The sequence below is a fragment of the Leptodactylus fuscus genome, chromosome 3 (genome assembly GCF_031893055.1).
Source record: "Leptodactylus fuscus isolate aLepFus1 chromosome 3, aLepFus1.hap2, whole genome shotgun sequence".
In the NCBI taxonomy this organism is placed as follows: domain Eukaryota; kingdom Metazoa; phylum Chordata; class Amphibia; order Anura; family Leptodactylidae; genus Leptodactylus; species Leptodactylus fuscus.
In genome coordinates, this window is record NC_134267.1 from 87,976,177 (window position 1) to 88,002,836 (window position 26,660).

The following is a 26,660-nucleotide window of genomic DNA, read 5'->3' on the forward strand; positions in this document are numbered from 1 at the left end:
CATTCACAAAAACCTAGTTGTAGTATTAATTTTGCAAAGGCACTAATATTGTTCTCAATATTGTTAATAGGGTCGCTATAGCTTTATACGCCTAACCTAAAACTAGATATGCATGGATAGATATCATCAATGTGACTGATCATTGTTCCGGCGATAGATTACTTATTAGGGTAGGTTTAGAGAATAACAGACTCATTTAGCCAAGTGATTTAAGAAAAGAGGAGGGTTATTGGGTATATATTTGTATACATGAATTTAGTCATGACTGTATAACTTTGGGACTATATACATTGAGCTTTGTAAAGATAAGCAAGGTAGTGGATAAATAATACCAACACCATTTTAGTAAATATCTATATAGGGCTATATAAGCTTTTTTACTTGTTGATCACTTTTGATGGTTAGATTATATGCCTAGAATATCTTTGCATATAATGCAGTAAAAATGTTTTCCTAGGTAACTTCAAAGCCTTCAGACTTACCAGTTACTACGGTATATAACCATAGACAAAAGTACGGCAAGACAATTGCACTTAGTATCATTTACAACGGTATGTAGTAGTTTGTCCCTACCTAGAGGCTTCTTTCTCATGGCCACCAGCCTAGAGTCCAGCATGTTACTTATGGCTTTGCTATGTTCTTTGACTAATTGATCCTTTACTTATATCCTAAATTGTAAGCATAAACTGTTTATTGGCAGAACAAAATAACATTTCCCTTTAAAGAATACACCGCTTCAACTTTACAAGCAGCCTAACAAATAGCGGACCTTTCTAACCCCGTCATAAAACATGGATGGCTTGTAGCCACCTTGCAGAGTAGACAGAGCGTTTGGCTAGTAAAAAGCTAGTTATTTATCAGTAGAATACACCGCTCACTATTACATGCTCCTGTTCCTGTAGGCTCTGGGTTTAGTACATGCTAATTTCTGCAATATGACACTTCTCTATCCATATGGCAGTACTGTAGTTTCCATTGTCACTTGCTGCCTGCACCTGACACATGCCTCTTGGGATAATGTGACTGTAGTATTTTATGTGTATGTACGGTATATCCCTGACAGCAGTGGAAAGCAATCTGGGGCACTAGTTTGAGTATTGCGTTGTTTTATATTGTAGATAGGAGAAGTGATCTATTTAGAAGGCTATTCTTTCTTGGGAAGATGGTTCCTCCCTGTTTAATATTGGTTGCCTTTCAGATAAAATACATATTTGATAGCAGATGGAATGGCTTGTCTTGAAATGTAATTCAGTGTGTAAACACAGTAAACACTCTGCTGTGTGAACTGATTTACTGCCATTTGGTTTCTGTGTGACAGTCCCAGCCAAATTTTTTGACATTTTGAGTTTTTATTACATTTTACAAAATTATATCATATATTGAGAAATCATGCAAACCATCAGTGGGATCAATACGTCATACCTCTCATTTCTCTTGTTTGTCGTGTAAAATACAGGCCAGTGAATGCTGGCTCACCTCATCACTTAATCCTGCTTATCTTGGTTTTAACGTTATCCAGCATCTTTCTAGTTGACCAATTTATTACCTGTTGACCAAATTTTTTTTAATGTAGTCTACATATATAGTTATTTATAACCACAAATTATTGATTTCTATCAGTTCTTCATCCTTTCAGTTAAGATTTAAGAAGGCAAATTTAATGACTATTTTAAGATTATGTTGATTTATGTTCTCCCTTAGAATCTCTGAGTATTCTTTAACCTTGAACTAGTGAACAAAATTGCTGAGTACTTAGATCTCAGTTTCTAGGGCCATTAATCTGAAATTAAGCCATATGCTGTACCAAATATTTGATACAGCTCACTGGACAGTGTTGCTGGCCGCATCATGGACATGGTGCCATGCCAGCTGCTTCTTCATTTATCAGCTTCCTCAAGCAGAATACCAACTGGGAAGATGCACAATCACTTCCAGACACTTGCAGAAACCACATCCAAGCAAACAGGTCACTTAAAGCTGACCGTACAAATTATTGTTGGTTAAACCTTCCAATTTCTGCAGGAGAGGCCAATGATCAAATATATATATATAGATATATATTTGAACAATGTAACAGTACTCTGGGGGGGATATTGGAAAGAAGATTCGGACAGGTTGTATTTCAGAAGACACTGTAAGATGCTGTCCAAGCAGTCTGCACTTTGCACTCTTCCCACTCTCTAACCATACAGACTTATGATGGTCAAGAGATATGTTTGAGGCTGTTGGACATCTGATGAATATTACAGTCTTTACACTAAAACATGTAATGCTACCTTACCTAAAGACCTATAAGCCAAGCAACACTGCATTACACTGTATGGACCTTATCCCCTTGCAATGTGTTTTGAGAACATATGCTCTGTAACAATATATAATACTTAATACACGTATCAGTGTAATTTTTCATATCTTTGTAAAGCTTGTTTACCTATGGTGCTTTGAGATCAGTTACAGTATCTAATCAAAGTTTTTTCATTTCTCTAGCGGTTTCCAATCTAGATGATGAAAGTAAGTGGACGGTCCATTACACAGCATCTTGGCACCAACAGGAGAATGTCTTCCTTCCACCATCCAGACCTGCATGTGTAGAGGATCTGCACAGGCAAGCCAAAGTCAACCTGAAGACAGTGCTGCGAGGTAAGGACTGTGCTGCTTCTATACATGTGGAACCTGTCAGGTCCCAAATCAATAAAAGTGCCTTGTAGGGACCTATAATTGGAGCAGAAACATACCTTTGTGGCCCTAAAACCAATGCAGATTTTTTTATGGACCTGAAATCAGGCTGCGAGTGCAGTGGCAATGGGACAGGTTTGTTTACAGGTAACTGCAAGTCTTCTGGATCTTCTCTGGAATTACTGCCCAATGCAGCTCTTTTAGGTTTCTACCTCAATCACAGCCATCTACAGGCAGATTTGCCAAATCAGGCCCACCCCTCATGCACATGCAGGTTGGTTTGCCTATTCATAAAAATAGATTATATCTACTTTGTTTCTGCAGCTTGTAGCTACAAAGGTATTTTCCTGTTCCCATTAAAGGCCACTACAGCACCTTTATAGGTTTCAGATTGCGAAGTTCCATGCAGATAAAAAAAAAAAACAACTGATGTTAAAACTGTAAATAAAAGCAATCTGATACAAATTAAATAGTAATTTTAGTCAATTTAAGTCGTGTACAGAGAAATCTCTTAGAAAAGTAGTCCTTTGGAAGGAGGGTGGTGTTCTCAAAGAAAATCATCGTTATGCTTAGTACATGGTAAAACTGAAAATCTTAAAGATGAAATATGATCGGGGGAAGGGGTGGTCTTCTCAGCATCTCATTGACCTATGAACTCTCTTGGTCATCTAACCTATCGTCACATTGTGTAAGGTAATACAATGTCAGTATATCTTAGATACTGTCCAGTGTACTTTAGTTGCATCTATTGTTGTGTATCTGTAGATTATTGATTTATACTACCGTACTATAGCCATCTTGCCTCTATGTGAGTCCTATAACTCTTCTAGACCATTGTCATAGTTCCTTCCACTACATGAAATATAGATATACCTTTCATTATTCTAGATGTTCTTAATGTTGTTGTTTCAGTATTTGATTAAAGCATGTCGAAACCTAAGGGAAACCCCACTAAGGTTGTGTAATGTATATTGCTATTGAGTGAAGAATAAAAGGCCCATTTAGGTTTTGTATTTCTTTAACATGTAACTGGGAGGAAATCTAATGAATCTCTAACTACTGCATAGGCTTATATGATTGGTCTCAGCACTGGGGATACTAATCCTGCTTAAAAGCTTATTCTGTCTTACTACTAATCTTACGTTACACTGAAGGACTGGGATTTAAGAGTAGGTTGCTTCTTCTTGAGGTGGAGGAGTCACCGTCAGGTCTGCACAGATGCTGTGCTTTTCCTAACAAGTGTGGCACTTATCACTATGGGAACATGTAATAACTTAGGGAAATCCAGTCTGATCCATATGAGGTGTCCTTAGAAACACATATGGCTACTTTATCTGCTTTGACATTTGCCTTTAAAGTGTGACATAATACAATTGTAGACTGAATTGTAGGAAATACAGACTTGTATTATCTGTATTATCTGCAAAGGATTATTTATGATGGATAGTGGAAAGAAAACGTATTGTTATATTACAAAACAAAAGATGCCAAAGTTGTTCTCACCTAGTACAATAAGGAATGGAACATAATAGACAATACTGTTTACAGATATTCTAAAGATGGTTACAGAAATAAGAATTATCAAAAGATCCTGGAACATCTGTAATGCTCTTGAAAAGAGGGGGGGGCATCCCAAACTTTCAGAATCGTCGATAAAACTCCCAGGCATGGCAGAATGCCACCCAAATTTAGTGTTCAAAATAACCCTCTTATATTGCAATCTGCTGCTGCATTAAACAATAAAAAACCATTATACTACCGAGAGATAAGTCCAATGAGTCTCATTACACTCATCTCTGGTGCTTCCAGTGCACATGCTGTTCTTCAGTGAATGCAGAGACGTACACTTCGACTTCACTGCGTATGCGCCTGAGGTTTGTGCACGCACTGAAGCTGAGGTATTCTATTATAGCTTCACTGAAGAACTGTGCTGGCGAAGGGAATACAGCCAGTAGGTGAGTATAGAGCATTTTCATTTTTAATGCGGCTTAAATAAATCCCATCGGTGCACCCTTAAAGGGATCCTATCATTCAGAAGTAATTTTTTGTCCATAACACGTCAGAATAGCCTTAAAGGCTATTTGTCACCTACCTTTAGATGTCTTCTCTGTGCCGCCATTCGCTGGTATGCAAATGAATTCTCTCGCAGCACTGGGGGCGGGCCCCAGTGCTCAAAAAGCCCCTGTGTGAGCCTTCAATTAATAATGCCCCGTGTGTGCCCTCAAAAATTAATGGTGCTCCTGAAGTAATAATGTTTATTGTACCCCATAATAATGCCTGGATGCACCTTAAATTAGTACTAACCAAGTCCCCAGTGGCTTATGCCCTAATGGCCCTTATATTATGCCTAAATAGACCTTATATTATGCTCCATGCATAAATACTACTCCCTAACACTGCCTTATATTAAAGGTGTTAGCCATCTCCTCTGCTGCTATATATATATATATATATATATATATATATATATATATATAGGTTGCAACTGCGATGTCACATTGATGATTGGCTGTAGCAATCCTGTGTGAATGTGACGTCACTGCTGCAGCCACTCAGAGCAATGGAGGAGGAGGGCTGAACAGCGCAGGAATGGAGGGGAGGATGCAACCCCTTTTATAATGTCACCTTATAGAAGATAATTTATAAATGAGGTCTTATTATATTATTGTCCACACAACATTTTAATTATGGTCCTGAATTGTGGAATAAGAAATTACTCTCGACCCTCTGATGCAGGGCACCTGAACCTCCTTCCTTCTCCCTCTTGTTATAAAATGAAAGCTGCAAGTCACTTCATGCCTACAAAGCACTGAGACAGACACAGTGATCTGCTCCAAAATGCAGACGTGCTGTGGTGACAGTGCCTCGTAGGTTGGAGTGGCTCGCAGCCTACAAGTTAAGAATGGTAGAGCAGGAAGCCAGCAGTCTCCTCCTCTACCAAATAGTTGTATCGGTGACTTTCAGATGTCGATATAATTGACATTGCTGGTTTCTTATTGCCACCCCTCTAGCTATGCATCTGTCTACAGATACTGTAAAATTATGTTTTGATACTGTACAAAGTAGGTTAGCTTTCACATTTTTTGCTGATGTCATTGGTAAAAGAGCCAATTGTAATATTGGTTATCAGACAAGAGACTACTGCAATGCTATCTGAAGGGATGGGAAAATTAGCAATTACGGTATGTCTCTTTATTAACAAGTGTCCTGTGGGTGAGCCTACACAACAAATCCAGGGCCGCCTCTGAAGCTCCACTCATGGTGGCCCATGGCCCATGCTGAACTAAACTTTGCTGGCATAACACTTCCCTAAGAAACTAGAAAGTCACCTATACATGTTCCATAATACAATTGTCTACAGAGTCCTTTTTGTGGTTTCTCTACAACATTGTTAACATATGGTATGCTGCTTGCTTTCTAGAAGTTGTTTTTATATCACGCAATACTAATAGCCATTTTGCTATAGAAGGTTTCGGTATGAAAACCAGCAGCACTAAACTAGTGTTTAGTAAGGCTTGTAACAATGGGAAAAAAAACACCACCTGTCAATTTGGTTTATGTGGCTAAGATATGGTGCCAACGCAGGAGTTCGTAGACAGGCAGCAAGTTCCATGTTCATCCATCAACTCTGACTTTCCATTGTGTTAAGCTCATTCCTGTAGACATTTGGCAGTAGAGCCAAGGCTGAAGGTAGCAGTTCTTCACTGCTCGGGTATGACCATGAAAGAGTAGCTGTTATGAATCTTTTTATTATGTGACTTGCCCCAGACTGCCCTCTGTTAAATCATGTGTGAATAAGACCAGTCTGCTGATTAATATATGCAGTTCTCTATCCCCATGTCTCACTTAGTGCAACGAGTCATTCACTTGTATTAATCTGTGGGAATAGACATACTTAAAGCAACAACACGCAAACTGAGTATAAGCAACTCCTGTATACAAAAATATAAACTTATGCCCAAATGTACTGGAGCAGATACAAAAAATATACAGGCATGTGGATGAGGATTTACTACAGTCAAAACAACTGTTGTAGTAAATTTACACTTTTGTATAACACATGGAGGACTGGAAAGGTTTTAAAGAATTTGAAGTGGCCTGCTAGTTACATAACAATACAGATATTACATAAAAGTATGGGGAGAATTTTTAGCAAATGGCAGTGGACAACTGTAGGGGTTAAAGTTACTTTTTTAGTATCTTTTACACTGCATATATGGTAAATGTTAGGCACGGGAATATTAGAGGTTGTGCCATTAATACAAATACCTGTAAGTAAACAGAATATACATTTTAGACAGTCTTTCTAAAGTAACATTATTAAAAAAGAAATGATTGACCTTATCTCTTCTTCTGCTAAGGAGGAAAGCAGCTGAGAGTGGTGAGGTGCTTATCTAATGTCTATTTCCCTCATTGCCTGAGCCCTGAATCAGAATGGCTACCATTTAGGGTTATATAATGCTGCTGCTCATGCTAGGCTTTCTGTCTGAAAAGCAGAAAGTAAGCCTATGTCCTATTTAAATAATATCAACTAAGGTCACAGCAGAAGCTGTACTGTATTCTACCGGGCATACATGACTAACAGATCCTGGCTAGAATGACATGCAAATTAAGCTTCAATATTAACATTTTTTTTATTGATGGCACAACCCCTTTAAGGTCACATAAACCATACATTCTGAGTCATATGGAGTCAGTCCAAAAGTCCCCTAATGTCTGTCTTTAGTTTAAATGCCTCTTTTTTTCCTATCCTCAAGAGGTAAGCCACTGCAAACATGTCTATCAGTGGGAGAGCTGGGAGAAATGGCTTTTGTCCCTGTTCATTTAAAGTACCGTAGTCGGAGAGTAATAAAGCGCTTACAGGCTTTTATAAATCAGTTATGAGAACATCAATGTTACTGTCAGAGATATAGAATTCCCAGGCACCAGGCATTTACAGGTGCAGACATTAAAGCAAACATCACATTGTTCAGCCATGTGAAAAAGACTCCTTGTTTTTACTATAACACAGAACGTCTCAGTGCTTTTGGAACTAGTTTGTTTAAAGAGATTGTGTTTTCACAATATAGGACAATATATCAATCTTGTGGCCTTTGTCATTTTAATATAGGCACTACATTTCTGTATATGGATGCATCTGCACCAAAGGATGAAGTAGTGACTCACTTCTATCCGGCCATCCTTTTTATTACTGTACCATTCTTGGCCAGACATGTTGTTCACTTCTTAATGGCAACATTTATTCATTTATTATTTTATTAAACTAGTGCCATTTTATCAGGGTGGCTCCATGCCAACAAATAAGCCAACTGCTTAATGTATTAGTTTTAGTTAGATCTTTAAACACAAAGTGGAATTTAAAGGCGATGTCTGCCTTTGCTACCCTCTTTATCTTATTGCTACCACGCATCTAAAATAAAAAATAAATTATATATACACACACACACACACACACACACACACTGTTGGCCAAAAGTATTGGCACCCCTGCAATTCTGTCAGATAATACTCAGTTTCTTCCAGAAAATGATTGCAAGCACAAACTCTTTGGTATTAATATCTTCATTTATTTTGCTTGCAATGAAAAAACACAAAAGAGAATAGAAAAAAAGTCAAATCATTGATCATTTTACACAAAACTCGAAAAATGGGCTGGACAAAAGTATTGGCACCCTCAGCCTAATACTTGGTAGGACAACCTTTAGACAAAATAACTGCGAACAACCGCTTCCGGTAACCATCAATGAGTTTCTAACAATGCTCTGCTGGAATTTTAGACCATTCTTCTTTGGCAAACTGCTCCAGGTCCCTGAGATTTGAAGGAGGGACCATGTTCTTTTCTTTGAAGGCCTCTTTTTTTCCCCCTAAAAACTCTATGTTGATGCCTTTTCCCAAAAAGCTCTACTTTTGTCTCATCTGACCAGAGAACCTTCTTCCAAAACGTTTTTGGCTTTCTCAGGTAAGTTTTGGCAAACTCCAGCCTGACTTTTTTATGTCTCTGGTTAAGATGTGGGGTCTTCCTGGGTATCCTACCATGCAGTCCCTTTTCATTCAGACGCCAACGGATAGTACGGGTTGACACTGTTGTACACTCGGACTGCAGGGCAGCTTGAACTTGTTTGGATGTTAGTCAAGGTTCTTTATCCCCCATCCGCACAATCTTGCATTGAAATCTCTCGTCAATTTTTCTTTTCCGTCCACATTTAGGGAGGTTAGCCACAGTGCCATGGGCTTTAAACTTCTTGATGACACTGTGCACAGTAGACACAGGAACATTCAGGTCTTTGGAGATGGACTTGTAGCCTTGAGATTGCTCATGCTTCCTCACAATTTTGCTTCTGAAGTCCTCAGACAGTTCTTTGGTCTTCTTTCTTTTCTCCATGCTCAATGTGGTACACACAAGGACACAGGACAGAGGTTGAGTCAACTTTAATCCATTTCAACTGGCTGCAAGTGTGATTTAGTTATTGCCACCACCTGTTAGGTGCCTCAGGTAAGTAACAGGTGCTGGTAATTAAACAAATTAGAGATGCATCACATGATTTTCCAAAGAGTGCCAATACTTTTGTCCACCCCCTTTTTTATGCTTGGTGTGGAATTATATCCAATTTGGCTTTTTGACAATTCTCTTTGTGGTTTTCCTTTGAAGACAATTTAAATGAAGATAATAATACCAAAGAATTTGTGATTGCAATCATTTTCTGGAAGAAAACGAGTATTATCTGACAGAATTGCAGGGGTGCCAATACTTTTGGCCCACACTGTATATGTCTTGAGCCATTAGAAACTTAAAAAAAAAAAAAAAAAAAAAAAATATATATATATATATATATATATATATATATATATATATATATATGTGTCTGTCTGTCTGTATCACACATATCATTAGCCACATCACTATTTTCTACATAAGAAACTTTCATCTGAGGCCTTTTAAGGCCTGCTGATTTTAAGCAGATTCCGTATTTTCCCTGCATATGTCCGCCAATCATACCACCATCATCCCCTCCAGCTTTATTTCCATTGTCATCCCAGGAATTTACAGAATATCCACAAGCACTTGTGACATTGTAAACATAAAGTGTGCTTCCTCCTCATAGCCCTGCTCACCTGCATAGTGGAGATGGTATACACTAAACTTCCTATAACAGAAAATATATCCCTCAGTTTCCCACCAGAGAAAGGAGGGGGTTGGGCAACAAAAGACCGGAACCAAATGACTAAGCAGATAGGATGTTATTGAGGAATAAAAACCACCATTGCTTGTGAGACGTGAGCTCCACGAACCCCTATACTGCACTTGGACCCTTATGAATAGGAAATACATGTTAGTGTCTGAGATGCATACAATACACCCATTCATTTACACTCCAGCTTAGCTGCTTCAAACAGATGTGATGACATAATGCACGAGACTGAATTGACTAAGGGTTTTAGTGTCTGATTTAGAGATATTAGGTTTTGCTTTCATTCAGCTTAGCTTCATCACTAGTCATATTGGCATAATAAATATCTAGTATTGGGTTCAGTTCTAGGTGGCGTCCTACTTACACATTGTATAGCTATAAACATTTACCATTTCACATCTTTATTTCCGGATGTGATGGCTGAAAGCCGTCCTGTAGAATTTACATTCCAAAGCTTCTTTGCCATCAGCCATTCCAAATAACTGAATATTTCTTCTAAAGCAATATTCTAGGGTATATACACCAAATACAATAAGGTATTCAAGACCAGACATGTTAATGGTGTTAGAATCCATAGCCGAGCTGCATGACAAATCTATAGTAACTGTTAGAGATGAGCGAACACTAAAATGTTCGAGGTTCGAAATTCGATTCGAACAGCCGCTCACTGTTCGAGTGTTCGAATGGGTTTCGAACCCCATTATAGTCTATGGGGAACATAAACTCGTTAAGGGGGAAACCCAAATTCGTGTCTGGAGGGTCACCAAGTCCACTATGACACCCCAGGAAATGATACCAACACCCTGGAATGACACTGGGACAGCAGGGGAAGCATGTCTGGGGGCATAAAAGTCACTTTATTTCATGGAAATCCCTGTCAGTTTGCGATTTTCGCAAGCTAACTTTTCCCCATAGAAATGCATTGGCCAGTGCTGATTGGCCAGAGTACGGAACTCGACCAATCAGCGCTGGCTCTGCTGGAGGAGGCGGAGTCTAAGATAGCTCCACACCAGTCTCCATTCAGGTCCGACCTTAGACTCCGCCTCCTCCGGCAGAGCCAGCGCTGATTGGCCGAAGGCTGGCCAATGCATTCCTATGCGAATGCAGACTTAGCAGTGCTGAGTCAGTTTTGCTCAACTACACATCTGATGCACACTCGGCACTGCTACATCAGATGTAGCAATCTGATGTAGCAGAGCCGAGGGTGCACTAGAACCCCTGTGCAAACTCAGTTCACGCTAATAGAATGCATTGGCCAGCGCTGATTGGCCAATGCATTCTATTAGCCCGATGAAGTAGAGCTGAATGTGTGTGCTAAGCACACACATTCAGCACTGCTTCATCAAGCCAATACAATGCATTAGCCAGTGCTGATTGGCCAGAGTACGGAATTCGGCCAATCAGCGCTGGCCAATGCATTCTATTAGCCCGATGAAGTAGAGCTGAATGTGTGTGCTAAGCACACACATTCAGCACTGCTTCATCAAGCCAATACAATGCATTAGCCAGTGCTGATTGGCCAGAGTACGGAATTCGGCCAATCAGCGCTGGCTCTGCTGGAGGAGGCGGAGTCTAAGGTCGCTCCACACCAGTCTCCATTCAGGTCCGACCTTAGACTCCGCCTCCTCCGGCAGAGCCAGCGCTGATTGGCCGAAGGCTGGCCAATGCATTCCTATGCGAATGCAGACTTAGCAGTGCTGAGTCAGTTTTGCTCAACTACACATCTGATGCACACTCGGCACTGCTACATCAGATGTAGCAATCTGATGTAGCAGAGCCGAGGGTGCACTAGAACCCCTGTGCAAACTCAGTTCACGCTAATAGAATGCATTGGCCAGCGCTGATTGGCCAATGCATTCTATTAGCCCGATGAAGTAGAGCTGAATGTGTGTGCTAAGCACACACATTCAGCACTGCTTCATCAAGCCAATACAATGCATTAGCCAGTGCTGATTGGCCAGAGTACGGAATTCGGCCAATCAGCGCTGGCTCTGCTGGAGGAGGCGGAGTCTAAGGTCGGACCTGAATGGAGACTGGTGTGGAGCGATCTTAGACTCCGCCTCCTCCAGCAGAGCCAGCGCTGATTGGCCGAATTCCGTACTCTGGCCAATCAGCACTGGCTAATGCATTGTATTGGCGTGATGAAGCAGTGCTGAATGTGTGTGCTTAGCACACACATTCAGCTCTACTTCATCGGGCTAATAGAATGCATTGGCCAGCGCTGATTGGCCGAATTCCGTACTCTGGCCAATCAGTGCTGGCCAATGCATTCTATTAGCTTGATGAAGCAGAGTGTGCACAAGGGTTCAAGCGCACCCTCGGCTCTGATGTAGCAGAGCCGAGGCTGCACAAGGGTTCAAGCGCACCCTCGGCTCTGATGTAGGAGAGCCGAGGGTGCACTTGAACCCTTGTGCAGCCTCGGCTCTGCTACATCAGAGCCGAGGGTGCGCTTGAACCCTTGTGCACACTCTGCTTCATCAAGCTAATAGAATGCATTGGCCAGCGTTGATTGGCCAATGTATTCTATTAGCCTGATGAAGTAGAGCTGAATGTGTGTGCTAAGCACACACATTCAGCTCTACTTCATCGGGCTAATAGAATGCATTGGCCAGCGCTGATTGGCCAGAGTACGGAACTCGACCAATCAGCGCTGGCTCTGCTGGAGGAGGCGGAGTCTAAGATCGCTCCACACCAGTCTCCATTCAGGTCCGACCTTAGACTCCGCCTCCTCCAGCAGAGCCAGCGCTGATTGGCCGAATTCCGTACTCTGGCCAATCAGCACTGGCTAATGCATTGTATTGGCTTGATGAAGCAGTGCTGAATGTGTGTGCTTAGCACACACATTCAGCTCTACTTCATCGGGCTAATAGAATGCATTGGCCAATCAGCGCTGGCCAATGCATTCTATTAGCGTGAACTGAGTTTGCACAGGGGTTCTAGTGCACCCTCGGCTCTGCTACATCAGATTGCTACATCTGATGTAGCAGTGCCGAGTGTGCATCAGATGTGTAGTTGAGCAAAACTGACTCAGCACTGCTAAGTCTCTGCATTCGCATAGGAATGCATTGGCCAGCCTTCGGCCAATCAGCGCTGGCTCTGCCGGAGGAGGCGGAGTCTAAGGTCGGACCTGAATGGAGACTGGTGTGGAGCGATCTTAGACTCCGCCTCCTCCAGCAGAGCCAGCGCTGATTGGTCGAGTTCCGTACTCTGGCCAATCAGCGCTGGCCAATGCATTCTATTAGCCCGATGAAGTAGAGCTGAATGTGTGTGCTTAGCACACACATTCAGCTCTACTTCATCAGGCTAATAGAATACATTGGCCAATCAGCGCTGGCCAATGCATTCTATTAGCTTGATGAAGCAGAGTGTGCACAAGGGTTCAAGCGCACCCTCGGCTCTGATGTAGCAGAGCTGAGGGTGCACAAGGGTTCAAGTGCACCCTCGGCTCTCCTACATCAGAGCCGAGGGTGCGCTTGAACCCTTGTGCAGCCTCGGCTCTGCTACATCAGAGCCGAGGGTGCGCTTGAACCCTTGTGCACACTCTGCTTCATCAAGCTAATAGAATGCATTGGCCAGCACTGATTGGCCAGAGTACGGAATTCGGCCAATCAGCGCTGGCCAATGCATCCCTATGGGAAAAAGTTTATCTCACAAAAATCACAATTACACACCCGATAGAGCCCCAAAAAGTTATTTTTAATAACATTCCCCCCTAAATAAAGGTTATCCCTAGCTATCCCTGCCTGTACAGCTATCCCTGTCTCATAGTCACAAAGTTCACATTCTCATATGACCCGGATTTGAAATCCACTATTCGTCTAAAATGGAGGTCACCTGATTTCGGCAGCCAATGACTTTTTCCAATTTTTTTCAATGCCCCCAGTGTCGTAGTTCCTGTCCCACCTCCCCTGCGCTGTTATTGGTGCAAAAAAGGCGCCAGGGAAGGTGGGAGGGGAATCGAATTTTGGCGCACTTTACCACGTGGTGTTCGATTCGATTCGAACATTGCGAACACCCTGATATCCGATCGAACATGTGTTCGATAGAACACTGTTCGCTCATCTCTAGTAACTGTGTATAGTAACTATTTTTTCTAGATTTTTCTTCTATTAAATACCTAAGAATACTTATATTGTTTTACTTCCTCCTTGTGTAGAATGTGACAAGCTCCGAAGGGATGGATATCGAAGCTCACAATACTACTCTCAAGGACCAACATTCTCCTCATCCCCAGACATGGTTTGCGCAAGTTACCAGGAAGATGATGATGATGAACACAGTCGAAAGGTATCCTCATACTAACTTTCCTCACAAGTAGGGTTCGGTGTTCATATGCCATTGTTCTAGCCCCATGCTTTCATGCAGAAGAGCCAGAAAAGCAGCTACATGCCACCTCTTGCCCTATTATAGCATATTCCTCTTTGTGTCTAGTTGCTTTCTTTTTGTTAGTGCTTTTATTTTCTTTCGAGACGTTCTTTGAAGTGCTTTCATAAGTCATGGCTGAATGTTTGGAGCACCTGTGTCACATCTCTGCCCACAAATATTCTGGTTTACCATAGAGAGAAAGAGGTAGAAGTAATGGGAAGCAAGGGGCAAGAAGAGTAGATATAGAGGACATTGGATAACATGTTATAAAATACCCCTAGAGGTCCTCTAATACTCCTTAATAATATACCTTCATGAGTTTTTCCTGATCTTACGGATTGGCACTTAAAGGAGATTGTTTATTTGTAAACTTCTTACCGATATAGGCGTTCCTGGGCTAAATCCCATCCACAGAGCACTTACCATAGGGATATGTATAACCAAGCAACATTTGTTCCATTCACCAAGGTTCCTTTGACCAGCTCATAGGGTCTGTATTCAGAATAAGCATTTATAAAAGTTATATAAACCTCTTCATGCTTATTTCAGTATTCTGTTCTACATATTGTAATGGATTAACTTTACTGCTTCACTGTGTTGTAGCTCTTCATGTTTCAATCTGTCACCTACAAGCTCCCATATACAGAATGCTGACAGATGGAGTGTTAGGCAGCATACTGTATATAGCCATCTCACTCACTAAACCTTCATTTCTGCAGGATTTTGGCCATCCGTTAAATTAACCATAGCGAGGATGAGTTACATTTATGTATCCAATGTTTGTATGACAATTAGGAAAAAAGCAAATATCTTTATTTAGATGATTTTTCCCTAAAACTTCCTGTATGTGGTAGTCTGTGTAGCATTAGATGACTAGAGGAAAGACACTTTGTATCTTTGTCTTTATCCATTGTATATTTGCTGTCTCTGGCATCTTTTTACTCATTCTCTCCTTTTCTGTACAGTCTAATGTGTTAGGATGCATCTGTCAGTCTTGCCATAGTGTCTGCTGTTGCTTGGTGCCCTGGAACATGAAGGTACACCAGCTGTAGCTCAGACGCTCCCATTCAGATGGGTGCTGTAAATCTGTAGAATTAGATAGACAACCAATCCTCCTTCACCAGCGTTGCTCTCAGGATAAGGCCATGATTACAAGGGAAACCACAAAAAAACCTGATTCTGTATACAACTGTATATCACAAGGAAATCCCATTGAGAAGACGGAGGAATTCAGTAGTATACATAACCTCCAATAGACATGAAGTGTGATGTGCATAGGAAAATTACTTCTACTACAAGCTGCAAACACCAATACTCTCATCAATAGTAGCATTGGAAACAGGAAAGATTTCTGAATCTGGTATGTTGTATGTGAAGATCTCTCTTCTTTGTCATTCCATTGTATGACTTGATACTATAGACTGACAATAACCTATGTCCTCATACACATCTGTAAATGTGTATTGGGAGTGGGAAGGACGGATCTACATTTTCCCACGAGAGTTGAGAATTGTGTCTCTCTTATGCCCAACACCCCTTAAGGGTCAGATTACAGAGAGCACAGACCTTCCTTGTCTGCAGCCGATCGATTGATGACACTTACTGCTCTCATGTACATTTCTGGTTCAATCATGACCCTCTTCTGGAAACGCTGATCTGTTTGTAGTAGAATAGCATGAAATACTGTAGTTAGACCCTTAATCTAGATGGTTCTGTGGTAGGCTTAGAGCTAAGAGTATTATGCCTTGGTTCAAGCAATACCTATGATCTATGAAGTTATGACTTGATCTACAACTATGTTGTGATATATGTGTGTATGATAAATCTATCATGCATATAAAACCCTATAATATGGCAACCATGGGACCTCATTCCCAACGTAATTGTAAATTACGTTGCAAGAAACCTTGGACGAAACGACATATCACAGGAGCTGTAGAGGCACATGCTAAGCCAGCGCAACAAAGTGAATCTTTGCCATTGATGAAGGAAAGCCGGTTATTAGTCTAGCATCACAAATTATAGTATATGTAGTATCATTATATTATCAATATTGCAATTGCACACGTTAATCTAGTTTAATCAGTTGGCTACACATGTTTCCATGTACTAACCTAATGTACTCATGGTAACTCTCGCAAATTCCAAATGTGTACATTATGTAACAGCCATATACTGTACATGACTGAATTCTGCAGTGGTCATGATGTATTGGTATAGTCAGAATCCAACAATTGCATTGGATTATGGCTTCCTAGTTTGTATATTTTGAACGTCATGTCTGCTGCATGAACTGTAACTGCTGGGCAAGGGCGTTACCTTATAGATGCACCTTTATGCATCAAATATGGAAATTGTTGTTTCACTTATTGTACCACACAACAGTACAGTGAAAGCAAAGCATCATGGTCTGTAATTGGGTAGCATTAAAGTGCATTGTCTGAATGTACAATAACTTTTATATAAGTTACCTTCAGAATATAAATCCTATCATGAGGTCTTCAGAAAGTGCTACAGAATGATGGTGTATAGCAGTATATATATTATGTAGGGTTCTCCATTACAATCTTAGTTTCTTTGGCACATTCATGTTTATCACAGTTCTTTTTTTTTGTTAGAAAAATTTTAACTTTTTAATAAATAATCAGTAGTACTAATATTTAATAATACCCAGACTAAAAGAATCATATTGGGTATGAAAAATCCTATTTTAGCACAAATATCTTCCTAGTAACTTAAATAGTTACACAATTTTTAACACTGCGATTTCTACACAAACTCTCTCACTACTATATGCTGATGGTCCTTAGATGTTAGAAAGATAGAATGGTACCTAAAATGATATAATTTTAACAAAATAGCAATTTATACCCTGTACAGGGGTTTATCTACCAGGGTAGCAGCGGTAGCTGCTGCCACAGGGCCCGGAACATTAGGGGGCCTGGCAACAGCTCCCAATGCTGCGTTTTTTGTTTTGTTTTTTTAAAATTGGCTGTTACGGGCTCTGTTTACTTACCCATCCTGGTTCCTGCTTACGGCTGTCGTTTCCTCTCCTTCTGCAGAGGCCACTGTGAGCAGGAGCTGGGATCAGTAATTGAGGCCGCGGGCCCCATGAACACTATTAGTATACTCGAGGGTCTTTTCAGACTCCCATGTATAATGTTTGGAAGTCCAAGAGAGATGAGGGAACATAAAAAACAATGTTACTTACCTGTCCTGGCTCTGGGCAGGCTTCGTGCGTACATGTGTGAAGTCCAATTATGTGTCGCGACGCAAGCCCAGCTCAAGTGACGTCCCGTATGTCATTGAAGACAGCCAACATCTGCAGGGACTGCACCAGAACCTGGGAGAGGGAAGTAACAGTGTTTTTTTTATGTTTGTATCTTCCCCTGGATCTCTGATTATTATACTCTGGGATCTGAAGAGAGTATAATAACTGTTCATGGGTGTCCACAATGGGGCATTATACTGTGTGCAGGGGCCACAGTGGGGCATAATACCGTGTGCAGGAGTGATGGAGGGGAGAGTCAGTCAGTCGGGGTCTATGGCGGGGGTTCGCCACAGGGCCCGGGCATTCCTAGTTATGACACTGTAAGGGTACATTCACACTGAGTAAACGCTAGCTTATTCTGAACGTAAAACACGTTCAGAATAAGCGGCGTCTAAAGCAGCTCCATTCATTTCTATGGGAGCGGGGATACGAGCGCTCCCCATAGAAATGAATGGGCTGCTTCTTTCACTCCGTGCAGTCCCATTGAAGTGAATGGGGAGTGCCGGCGTATACGGCAAGCTCTGCTCATGCCGGAGCGTACACGCCGGCACTCCCCATTCACTTCAATGGGACTGCACGGAGTGAAAGAAGCAGCCCATTCATTTCTATGGGGAGCGCTCGTATCCCCGCTCCCATAGAAATGAATGGAGCTGCTTTAGACGCCGCTTATTCTGAACGTGTTTTACGTTCAGAATAAGCTAGCGTTTACTCAGTGTGAATGTACCCTAACACTGTAACAATACTGCAGGCATATACTGTGACAACTCAGGGGTATTTTAGCTCGCAGGTTCGCCATGACTGCATCTAGATTAGGGGTTCTTAACCTTGTTTGAGGTACCGAACCCACCAGTTTCATATGCACATTCACCGAACCCTTCTTTAGTGATAAATCAAATATGATTTATTTCCAAATTCAAGACATAGGTACCGTATTTTTCGGACTATAAGACGCACTTTTTTCCCCCCAAATTTGGGGGGAAAAGAAGGGTGCGTCTTATAGTCTGAATGTGGCGCCTGGCATCCGCTGTAATAGAGAGGCGGAAGCCGGCAAGTGATAGACGCCGGGGCCTGAGACATCTCTGCGCTCCTCTGTCCTGCATGAAGGGAAGAGGAGCGCAGTGATGTCTCAGGCCCCGGCACCTGTGATGGCTTCTATCCCTCCCCGGCATCCGCCTCTCTAGTACAGCGGATGCCGGGTCAGTATCGGTGGCCTCTTCTCCCCCGGGGCCGGTCCCCACCGGCCCCGTACCTGTGACGTTGCAGGCCGGCTCCTGTGCGACGATATCGCAGGAGCCGACCTGTTCGGGTGACAGCCGGGAGCCTAATGAGGCTCCCCGGCCTGTCACGGCTATATTAGTATTGCGGCTGGTCTCTATGACCAGCCGTAATACTAATAGACAGAATGTCCCATAGACGGCGATACAGTTGTATTGCCGTCTATGGGACTTGCAATCAAGTGACCGCAGGTTCAAGCCCCCGGGGGGTGGGGGGAATAAAATAGTAAAAAAAAAACAAAAAACCAGCTTTAAAAATATATAATAAAAATATAAAATAAAAGTTCTAAATCACCTCCTGTTTTTTTTTCAATACAAGGTGATCTAAGAAATAGACATTCCCCAAAATGGTATAACTAAAAAGTACATCTGGCCCCGCAAAAAAAAACGCCCTATACATCCCCGTACAGCTGCAGGGTCACCTGTCAATGTGGCCTTGCAGATGTTGCAAAACTACAACTCCCATATATTAAATATTTTACCAGTTTTTGCTTCAAAATTTTTTTTCCCTATTTTCCTCCTCTAAAACCTAGGTGCGTCTTATAGTCCGAAAAATACGGTATATGTTTTTTTACTGGTACACAAAATGAACCGTGCATATGGCCTAGGGTTCAATTGAACCCTGGTTAAGAACCACTGATCTAGATGGTTGTGTATCAGAAACCTTCAGTAAATTCTGAATTTGGTTTAAAATGGACCTCAGTCAGCTTTATTCTCCTGTTTTCACAGCAAAACAGCTTGTACATCATATCACACAATAAATCCTCAGCCATCTGGCTACTGACTACACATTCATTGTTCCTCACTATGAGGCCCTGGGCCTTCTATCTCTACAAAGTGGATCTCAGCAACTCACATGGTTCTGGCTCACTCGGGCCCTGGCACACAGTCTGTCTTCCCCAGACAGCGAGCATTATAGGAAGGGTTGTCAGCTTATTTGTAGAGCCTCCACATGGCTGCTTATTAACAACCCAATTTCCAGAGACTTATCTTATCCACCCAGCTTTAACATGGAGAAATATACATCTTTCTCCAGTGACACAAACATGCTACTCCAGCAGTCACACTGCCACAAAAAAAAAAAAAAAAAAAAATTATATATATACACGGTTGCGAACGGCAATGACACCATGCAGACAGGTAATAGGATAAACAAGTCCAGAGGGTTTTATTTGGGATTTCGGCATGAAACACTGTGCCAGCAAAGTAACAACACAACAAAGAAAACCTAAGCCTTGTCCGGCTCTACCTAAACAGCAGGTTACCTCTCTGACCTAGAGCAGGTGGAGTCCCCACATTAGCAGGTCAAAGTCCACACTATACCTGTTTGTCTCAGGGGTGTTTTCCTCACACCCTCCGTGTGTGTATTAGGGCCCATAACTGAGCTTCCTTCGACCGTCAATAGCCCTAAGGAAGCCTCACCTGTGAATGCCCCGACTCAGGGCAAAACCCGTGGTGGAGTAAGGGTGCGGACTGGAAGGCTCCCACTACCAACCTGCCCTCCAGTCCAGAAAAGACAGCCCATAATATGGAACAAGAGCTCTAGCAGACTATGCTCTGCTAGAACAGGATTGCTCTGGCTTTCCTTTATCTCGCCTGGCTGAGGAAACCAGTCGAGATATACACTCCGTCCACCACCTTACCGTACACTTTACCACTATATATATATATATATATATATATATATATATATATATACACACACACATATATTGTGTGTATGTATGTGGTTTTGTAATATAGTACATCAGGGATTTCCATCTTGTGGCCCTTCACAATTATAGAAAACATTAAATTAAATATCATTGCCATCTGTATTAGCGGAAATAAATTTTCAGACCTTTTAAAGACCTGCACACAAACCCATTGAAATCAATGGGCCATGCCTACTTTATGTTATTTAAAGCTGCTCCCTAGAGATGAGCGAGTACTGTTTGGATCAGCCGATCCGAACAGCACGCTCGCATAGAAATGAATGGACATAGCCGGCACGCGGGGGGCTAAGCGGCCGGCCGCCGTCAAAGCGGAAGTACCAGGTGCATCCATTCATTTCTATGGAGCGTGCTGTTCGGATCGGCTGATCTGAACAGTACTCGCTCATCTCTACTGCTCCCTGGTCCTCCTGAACTGCAATGTTGGAGCATATTCAATTCTGATCCATTTTTTTCCAGATCAGAAAAGGCAATTCAATGTACAGTTTGAAATTTCATTGACGTGTACACAAAGGCTTTTCGACTGTGTATTATTTTTTTTGTTTAACCAGGGACCATGGGCGTTTGCATGGGCCCTAATAACAATACAACATCTGATGCAAGAGGCCTTACTAGTTTTATCTTTGTTGGATAGTCTGAGTCACAAGTCAACAAAATCCAATGTTTCTCCTAATAAAAAAATTATGGGAATGGCAATGTACTAATACCCAACGGTGTCCATGTACCATTAATTGTAGACAGAGTCCATATTTATTGGCTGATATTGTGCCTAGCAATACAATATTAACATATGGGGACAACCATTTTGCCTCCAAATCATTTTATGGCACACAACATTGGATCATAGCTTCTGTTTTTTCTCTTGACTCATGTAATAGGTGAACACTGATAAGATTTAGGGTAAAAGTACAATAAATATGTTTTCTTTACTGTAAATGATATTCAATGTTCATGATCTTTCTCCATGTATGCTAAATAATATCTATCATATGATAATGCAAATGGTTTATATTCACCTTACAGTTTTCAGTTTCTTCGAGTGAAGAGGAAAGGCTTCTGACTGGGAAAAGACCAAAAACCCCTGTAACTAATGAGTTCTCGGATACTCACACCAATTGGACCAAGTCACTCCCACTCCCCACTCCAGAGGAGAAGATGCGACAAGTGGCTCAGGCTGTGCACACTGATGTGGTGCCCATAAACATAACTGGTATGATAGGACTATATTACATAATAGGTTAGAAAGAGATTGTATGTATATGAATGAAGAGGCTGCTTGCTGACAAAGTCCACTCCTGGTATTCTGGACATTTGCAGATGGACATACAAATTAATTACAGATTTCTTGAGAAATTAGTATTAATATTAGTATTAGACAATGAATGAATTGTTAAATGGATGTTTGTGTGTGGACAAGTGTATGGATTATCTTCTGTATCCTTACAACCTTTTCCAAATACGCATATAGCACTTTGCCTTTTAAGTCTGCATAAAAAAAAATCTGTTAAAGGTCTTGTGTTTTATTAAGTCTTTATTTGTTCACTAGTATCTGAAGCCACTTGCAAAATTCTGCTGGTTGCTCTTTATAAACAGACAACAGTTTAAGGAGAACCTTTCAGCACCTCCACCACTCCAAGTTCTTACACCTGTTAATAAGCGCTGTTCCTCTGATTCCAGCACAATTGCAATTTTCTCTCCAGATCCCACCATTCCCAAGTATCAAGCACAGTTAGTGTAATCTCTGTAATGTCAGAAAGGCGGTGTCCGGCAGGGGAATGTGATTCAGAGCCAGCCATTGTCAGTGGTCAGAATCACACCCCTTGTCTGTTTCTGCCTGACACCGCACTCCTGACAGTAGCATATCAGGTACCAAAACTAACAGCATTGATTTCTTGGGAATGATGGGGGCTAGTTAAAAAATTCCAACTACCTGAATCAGAAGAGCAGTATCTATTAACTAATGTAAAGAGCTGGACTTGTTGGAGGTGGTGAAAGGTACGCTAACTTCATATCATTGTCAGACGGGACTTGATGGCATAGGTCATATGATTGACATATAGTCATGTGAAAGTGCTCTGCACTCTGCGAACAGGAAACCAGATGGGTTCTGAATTTAATAGAGGCGAAGATAACGTGACTCAAATGCTCCATGCACATGACTGTAGGTTTTATTCCCCTTTGTGGATAAATGTATCGACCCATTCATTTCTATGGCCTCATACACAAATCTGCAGTATTTCTGGATGCGTGTCCAGACCATAGAAAAGAGCCTCAAAATATGGAGCCTATACTGAACAACGGAGAGCCCATTGCAGGTGTGAACCTAGCCTGAGGCCACATGTTTAAAAGCTGCATTTGTTGCTATAGATTTAGCTTCTGAGGGTTTTTTTTGTTTTTTTTTTAGCCAAAGCCAAAATTGGCTTCTGAAGAAATGAACAATATATATAAAGCACTTACACTTTTCCTTTCTGCTGAATCAACTCCTAATTTTGGCTCAAAAAAACAACAACAACTTTTCTGCAATGTGTGTCCTCAGACAAAACCAGTAAACCAAAGTATTTCTCAAATAGGTAGTTTTACTGCCATCATATGCTCACCTTATGCACTGGCTGGAAAATGACATGGCCGATCACTGGAGACTCTCTGCTTTCTACAAAGGACAACTTTTCAAACAGAAATCATTTCTATACTTTACCACTGAATCAGTACAGATAGATAGGTCAGTAAAGGCAGAACCATAACTAGGACCCGGTATTGACTAGAGATATATGCATCTATTGCTTTTGCTACCTCCTAACTATACATGAGTCCCCCTTTGACAACAATAACAAAGGATTAAGTCCCGCCCTTCCTATTTCCGGTCGAAGATCTCTTTCCGGTTTTGAGAGTTTGCCATGTCTAGCAGGGGTATAGGCATACTGTTTCGTGGTTACGACGAGCCTGCTGCAGAACCTCATTTGCTAAATGCTATACAGTATATATATTTATTTGCCGAATGCTATATATATGTATAGCATTCGGCAAATGAACACTGATTCTGCAGCAGGCACGTCCTTGCCACGGGCAGGCAAGAGTTTTTCTCATTGGAATGAATAGTCCGATGTTAGACTCCGCCTTCTCAGACGAGCCTCTGGCAGAACCAGCGTTGATTGGCCAAATCACTGGCAACTGGCCAATCAACGCTGGTCTATTCATTTCAATGAGAAAAAGTCAACTGGTAACAGCATACTTACCTGCTTGTAGCAAGGACGAGCCTGCTACACAATCAGCCTTCATTTGCCGAATGCTATACACTGTATAGCATTCAGAAAATGAGGTTCTGCAGCAGGCTCGTCGTAACCCGAGGACCATACCCTGAAGTACATACCCAGCCCTGGTTAATTCACTAAGGAACAGGAAGTCTTCTTGCCGCCCTTCCATTGCGCATGTGCCAACCGGAAGTTCGCAGGGGGACTCATGTATATAAGCCGCCTGGGCATCTGCATTAGTTTTACTCCCTCTGGTGGATCACGAGTCACCTTGCAAAGGGAGGACTTGTTAAAGCATTTATCCTTATATTAAGAAAATTTCCAGAAACCTCAAAAGCTCCTTGGAATTTATTATTTTTTCCTTCTATAGAAAGTCCTTAATGAGACAGTTCAGTCGTATTTGCAGACAGAGGCATGAGAGTATGCAATAGAAGCTGTATAACTAATAGACAAATAGCTTACCCGACACTTACCCGAGGATTTCCCACTGGCCAACATTCAGCAGAATTAAACATGCAAGTCACATTGCCATGGGGTTTGCATTTACAGCCATGTGAATGCAGGTTCATTCACTTTCTCTTACAAAACAATATAATGGCCTGAGCAATGGGGAGTGGTTGGATTATTGGGGGAGGGTGGGAGCTGTGCTGCATGATAATTGTGGTGTTGTGAGCATGTTCATGCAGAAGACCTAAGGCCGGCTGACACAAAGCCTGAATGTGCTGAAGAATGTGCTATCTGCCCCTGCTACCCCTCTCTTCTGCCTGTGGCACCATAGGCTTATTAAAATACACCTTATATAGGGAAAGGTGGACCAGGTAAAAAATCAGCCATGTATTTGTACCCTAAGTGACATGGCCGTAAGGATATGGCAGTGTATTACCCAGTCGCATATACCATTTCAGCATGGACAACCACATGCAGACATATATGGTCTATACATGTTAGATCATTGGACAGATTGTATCTGTGGTTAGATTCACATATAGTCATCAGGTTTGTCTTGGATATAATATATTCGTGGTAAAGATTGGAACTTAAAACTATCTACAGCATTCATTTTTATATACATTATGTATACAGATACACAGCATATCCGCACAGACACTTCTCATGTATTTGATCTAATCTAGGCTAGGTCTGTCTTTGTCTGCTCATATATGAACTGATATAGACACTACAATAAATCAATAATGATTCGCTAGAAGAAGTTCAATAACCCATTTTCCTGAATGAACAATATATATTGGCCAAGTGTGATACAGATCAACCCACATTGAGTGCGTTATTGGGCAATTAACCCATTGGTGTTCAGGCTGTATGCATGCGGCTGTAAAGGTGCTAACTCATTGCATGTTTCATATATACTTCATTAAAATATTAGATAAATATGTTTTTAATGAAGGGCGCTGAAATGCAATGCATGAGGATTAAGGGTATATTCAAATGGGGCAGATTTGATGCAGGAATTTCTTCAAGTCTTTTATATAAATCAGAATAGGGCTTGCAGAAATCTATGTCCGTGCTGTAGGACAACTTGTGTCAGATGTTTCTGCAGCTAATCTGCTGTGTGTGAACATACGCTAAGGCTTTGTATGCATTTGAACAGTGGGAAGTATGTGCCTGAAGTGGACATAGCCTGACAGTTCACTATTATTTAGGATTCATTGTTGAGAGCACAATGTCACAATAAGGTTTCCCTATGCCCATGAATTGTGGCGTTAATACTATTTCACCTAGCAAGTAAACTCATTAACAGCTTTCGTTCAGTTTGGTGCAATTTTCGTTGGATTTTTTTTCAGCTAAAGGGAAGAAACCTATGACAGTATTGTGGGCAGAATCTGCCCCCAAATATGCGGCAAATTCCTACCTGTGAATGTACCCTTGTGGTCCAGAAAATCCAACAGCTCTGCAGCCATGTGCAAGAGGCCTGAAGGGATTTTCTTAGAACATACATTGATGGCGTATCGGCCTTGGGACCACTTGGTTGGATGTTTTATTATTTGAAAGATATTTATCTGCAGATCAGATAAAATCTGTTTCTAATCTGATGTCTATGGTTGTCATACACATAAGGGAAACAGCAGATTCTACTAAACTAAGTCGTATCTGCCAATGATTTGCAGATAAATACAACAGCATCAAGATTTTCCTAGTTCAGAGTGGAGCATGTAAAATCTTGATTCCATCTATTCCATTTTGTTGACTGGAATTGCACCAAGTACTGAAAACTTAGCTGCTAAAGTGTTTTCTATGTCTTCCACTTCCATTGTTACACATATATTTCCAGATTTGTCTCTATATTAGTATTAAATATTGGTATTACATTGTTAGTTATACTTTTATGTCAGTTTTTTGTTCTTAGACCACCATCACCAATAGGTCATACTGTGGTTTGGAAACCTTATTGTGGCATTAGATCCCTTTTATGTACTCTTCTGCTGTAATACATATACTAACATCATTCATTAATACCTTCTGCGTTATTGTCTTAATAATTTAGGGGTAACCGATGCATGATGTTAGAGTGCTTGGATTTAATGTTGCCTTGCTTGTTCTACTACTCTGTATCAGGGGAGAATTTCGACCGCCAAGCCAACTTCCGGCGGTCTCTTATTCATACTGACACTGTGGTAAGACGTCCGAAGAATGTCAAAAGGAGAAAGACTATAACAGGCGTCCCAGACAACATACAAAAGGAGCTAGGTATGGCTCATCAGAAGTGTATCCCACCAGCGGCCATCACTCTCATTGCTCACCACTATCAGCTTAATTGCATCTTATGCCACCCATAAACCTGTACAGTCTGATAGCCTTACAGGAGATAGCAAGGTGACCGTTATGCTAAAGGAAAATATCTACTAACCACTTACACTAAACTACTACAACCCTGAAAGTGTTACACTTACAACTGTCCTTCATTG

At 41.4% G+C, this 26,660-nt stretch overlaps 1 protein-coding gene across 10 annotated transcripts in view; it reads left to right on the top strand.

Moving 5' to 3' along the window:
- Window positions 1–26,660, top strand: part of NHSL1 (NHS like 1) — a 170,402-nt gene that overhangs the window by 129,864 nt on the left and 13,878 nt on the right. For 5 of the 10 annotated variants that reach the window (XM_075267914.1, XM_075267915.1, XM_075267917.1 and 2 more), the window contains exons 2-6: window positions 2,488–2,640; window positions 14,023–14,153; window positions 15,197–15,268; window positions 21,512–21,698; window positions 26,311–26,442. In XM_075267914.1, the coding sequence (XP_075124015.1) occupies window positions 2,488–2,640; window positions 14,023–14,153; window positions 15,197–15,268; window positions 21,512–21,698; window positions 26,311–26,442 (675 nt within the window). The remainder of the gene's footprint in view (window positions 1–2,487; window positions 2,641–14,022; window positions 14,154–15,196; window positions 15,269–21,511; window positions 21,699–26,310; window positions 26,443–26,660) is intronic. The other 5 variants (XM_075267916.1, XM_075267923.1, XM_075267920.1 and 2 more) reach the window with 3 other exon arrangements.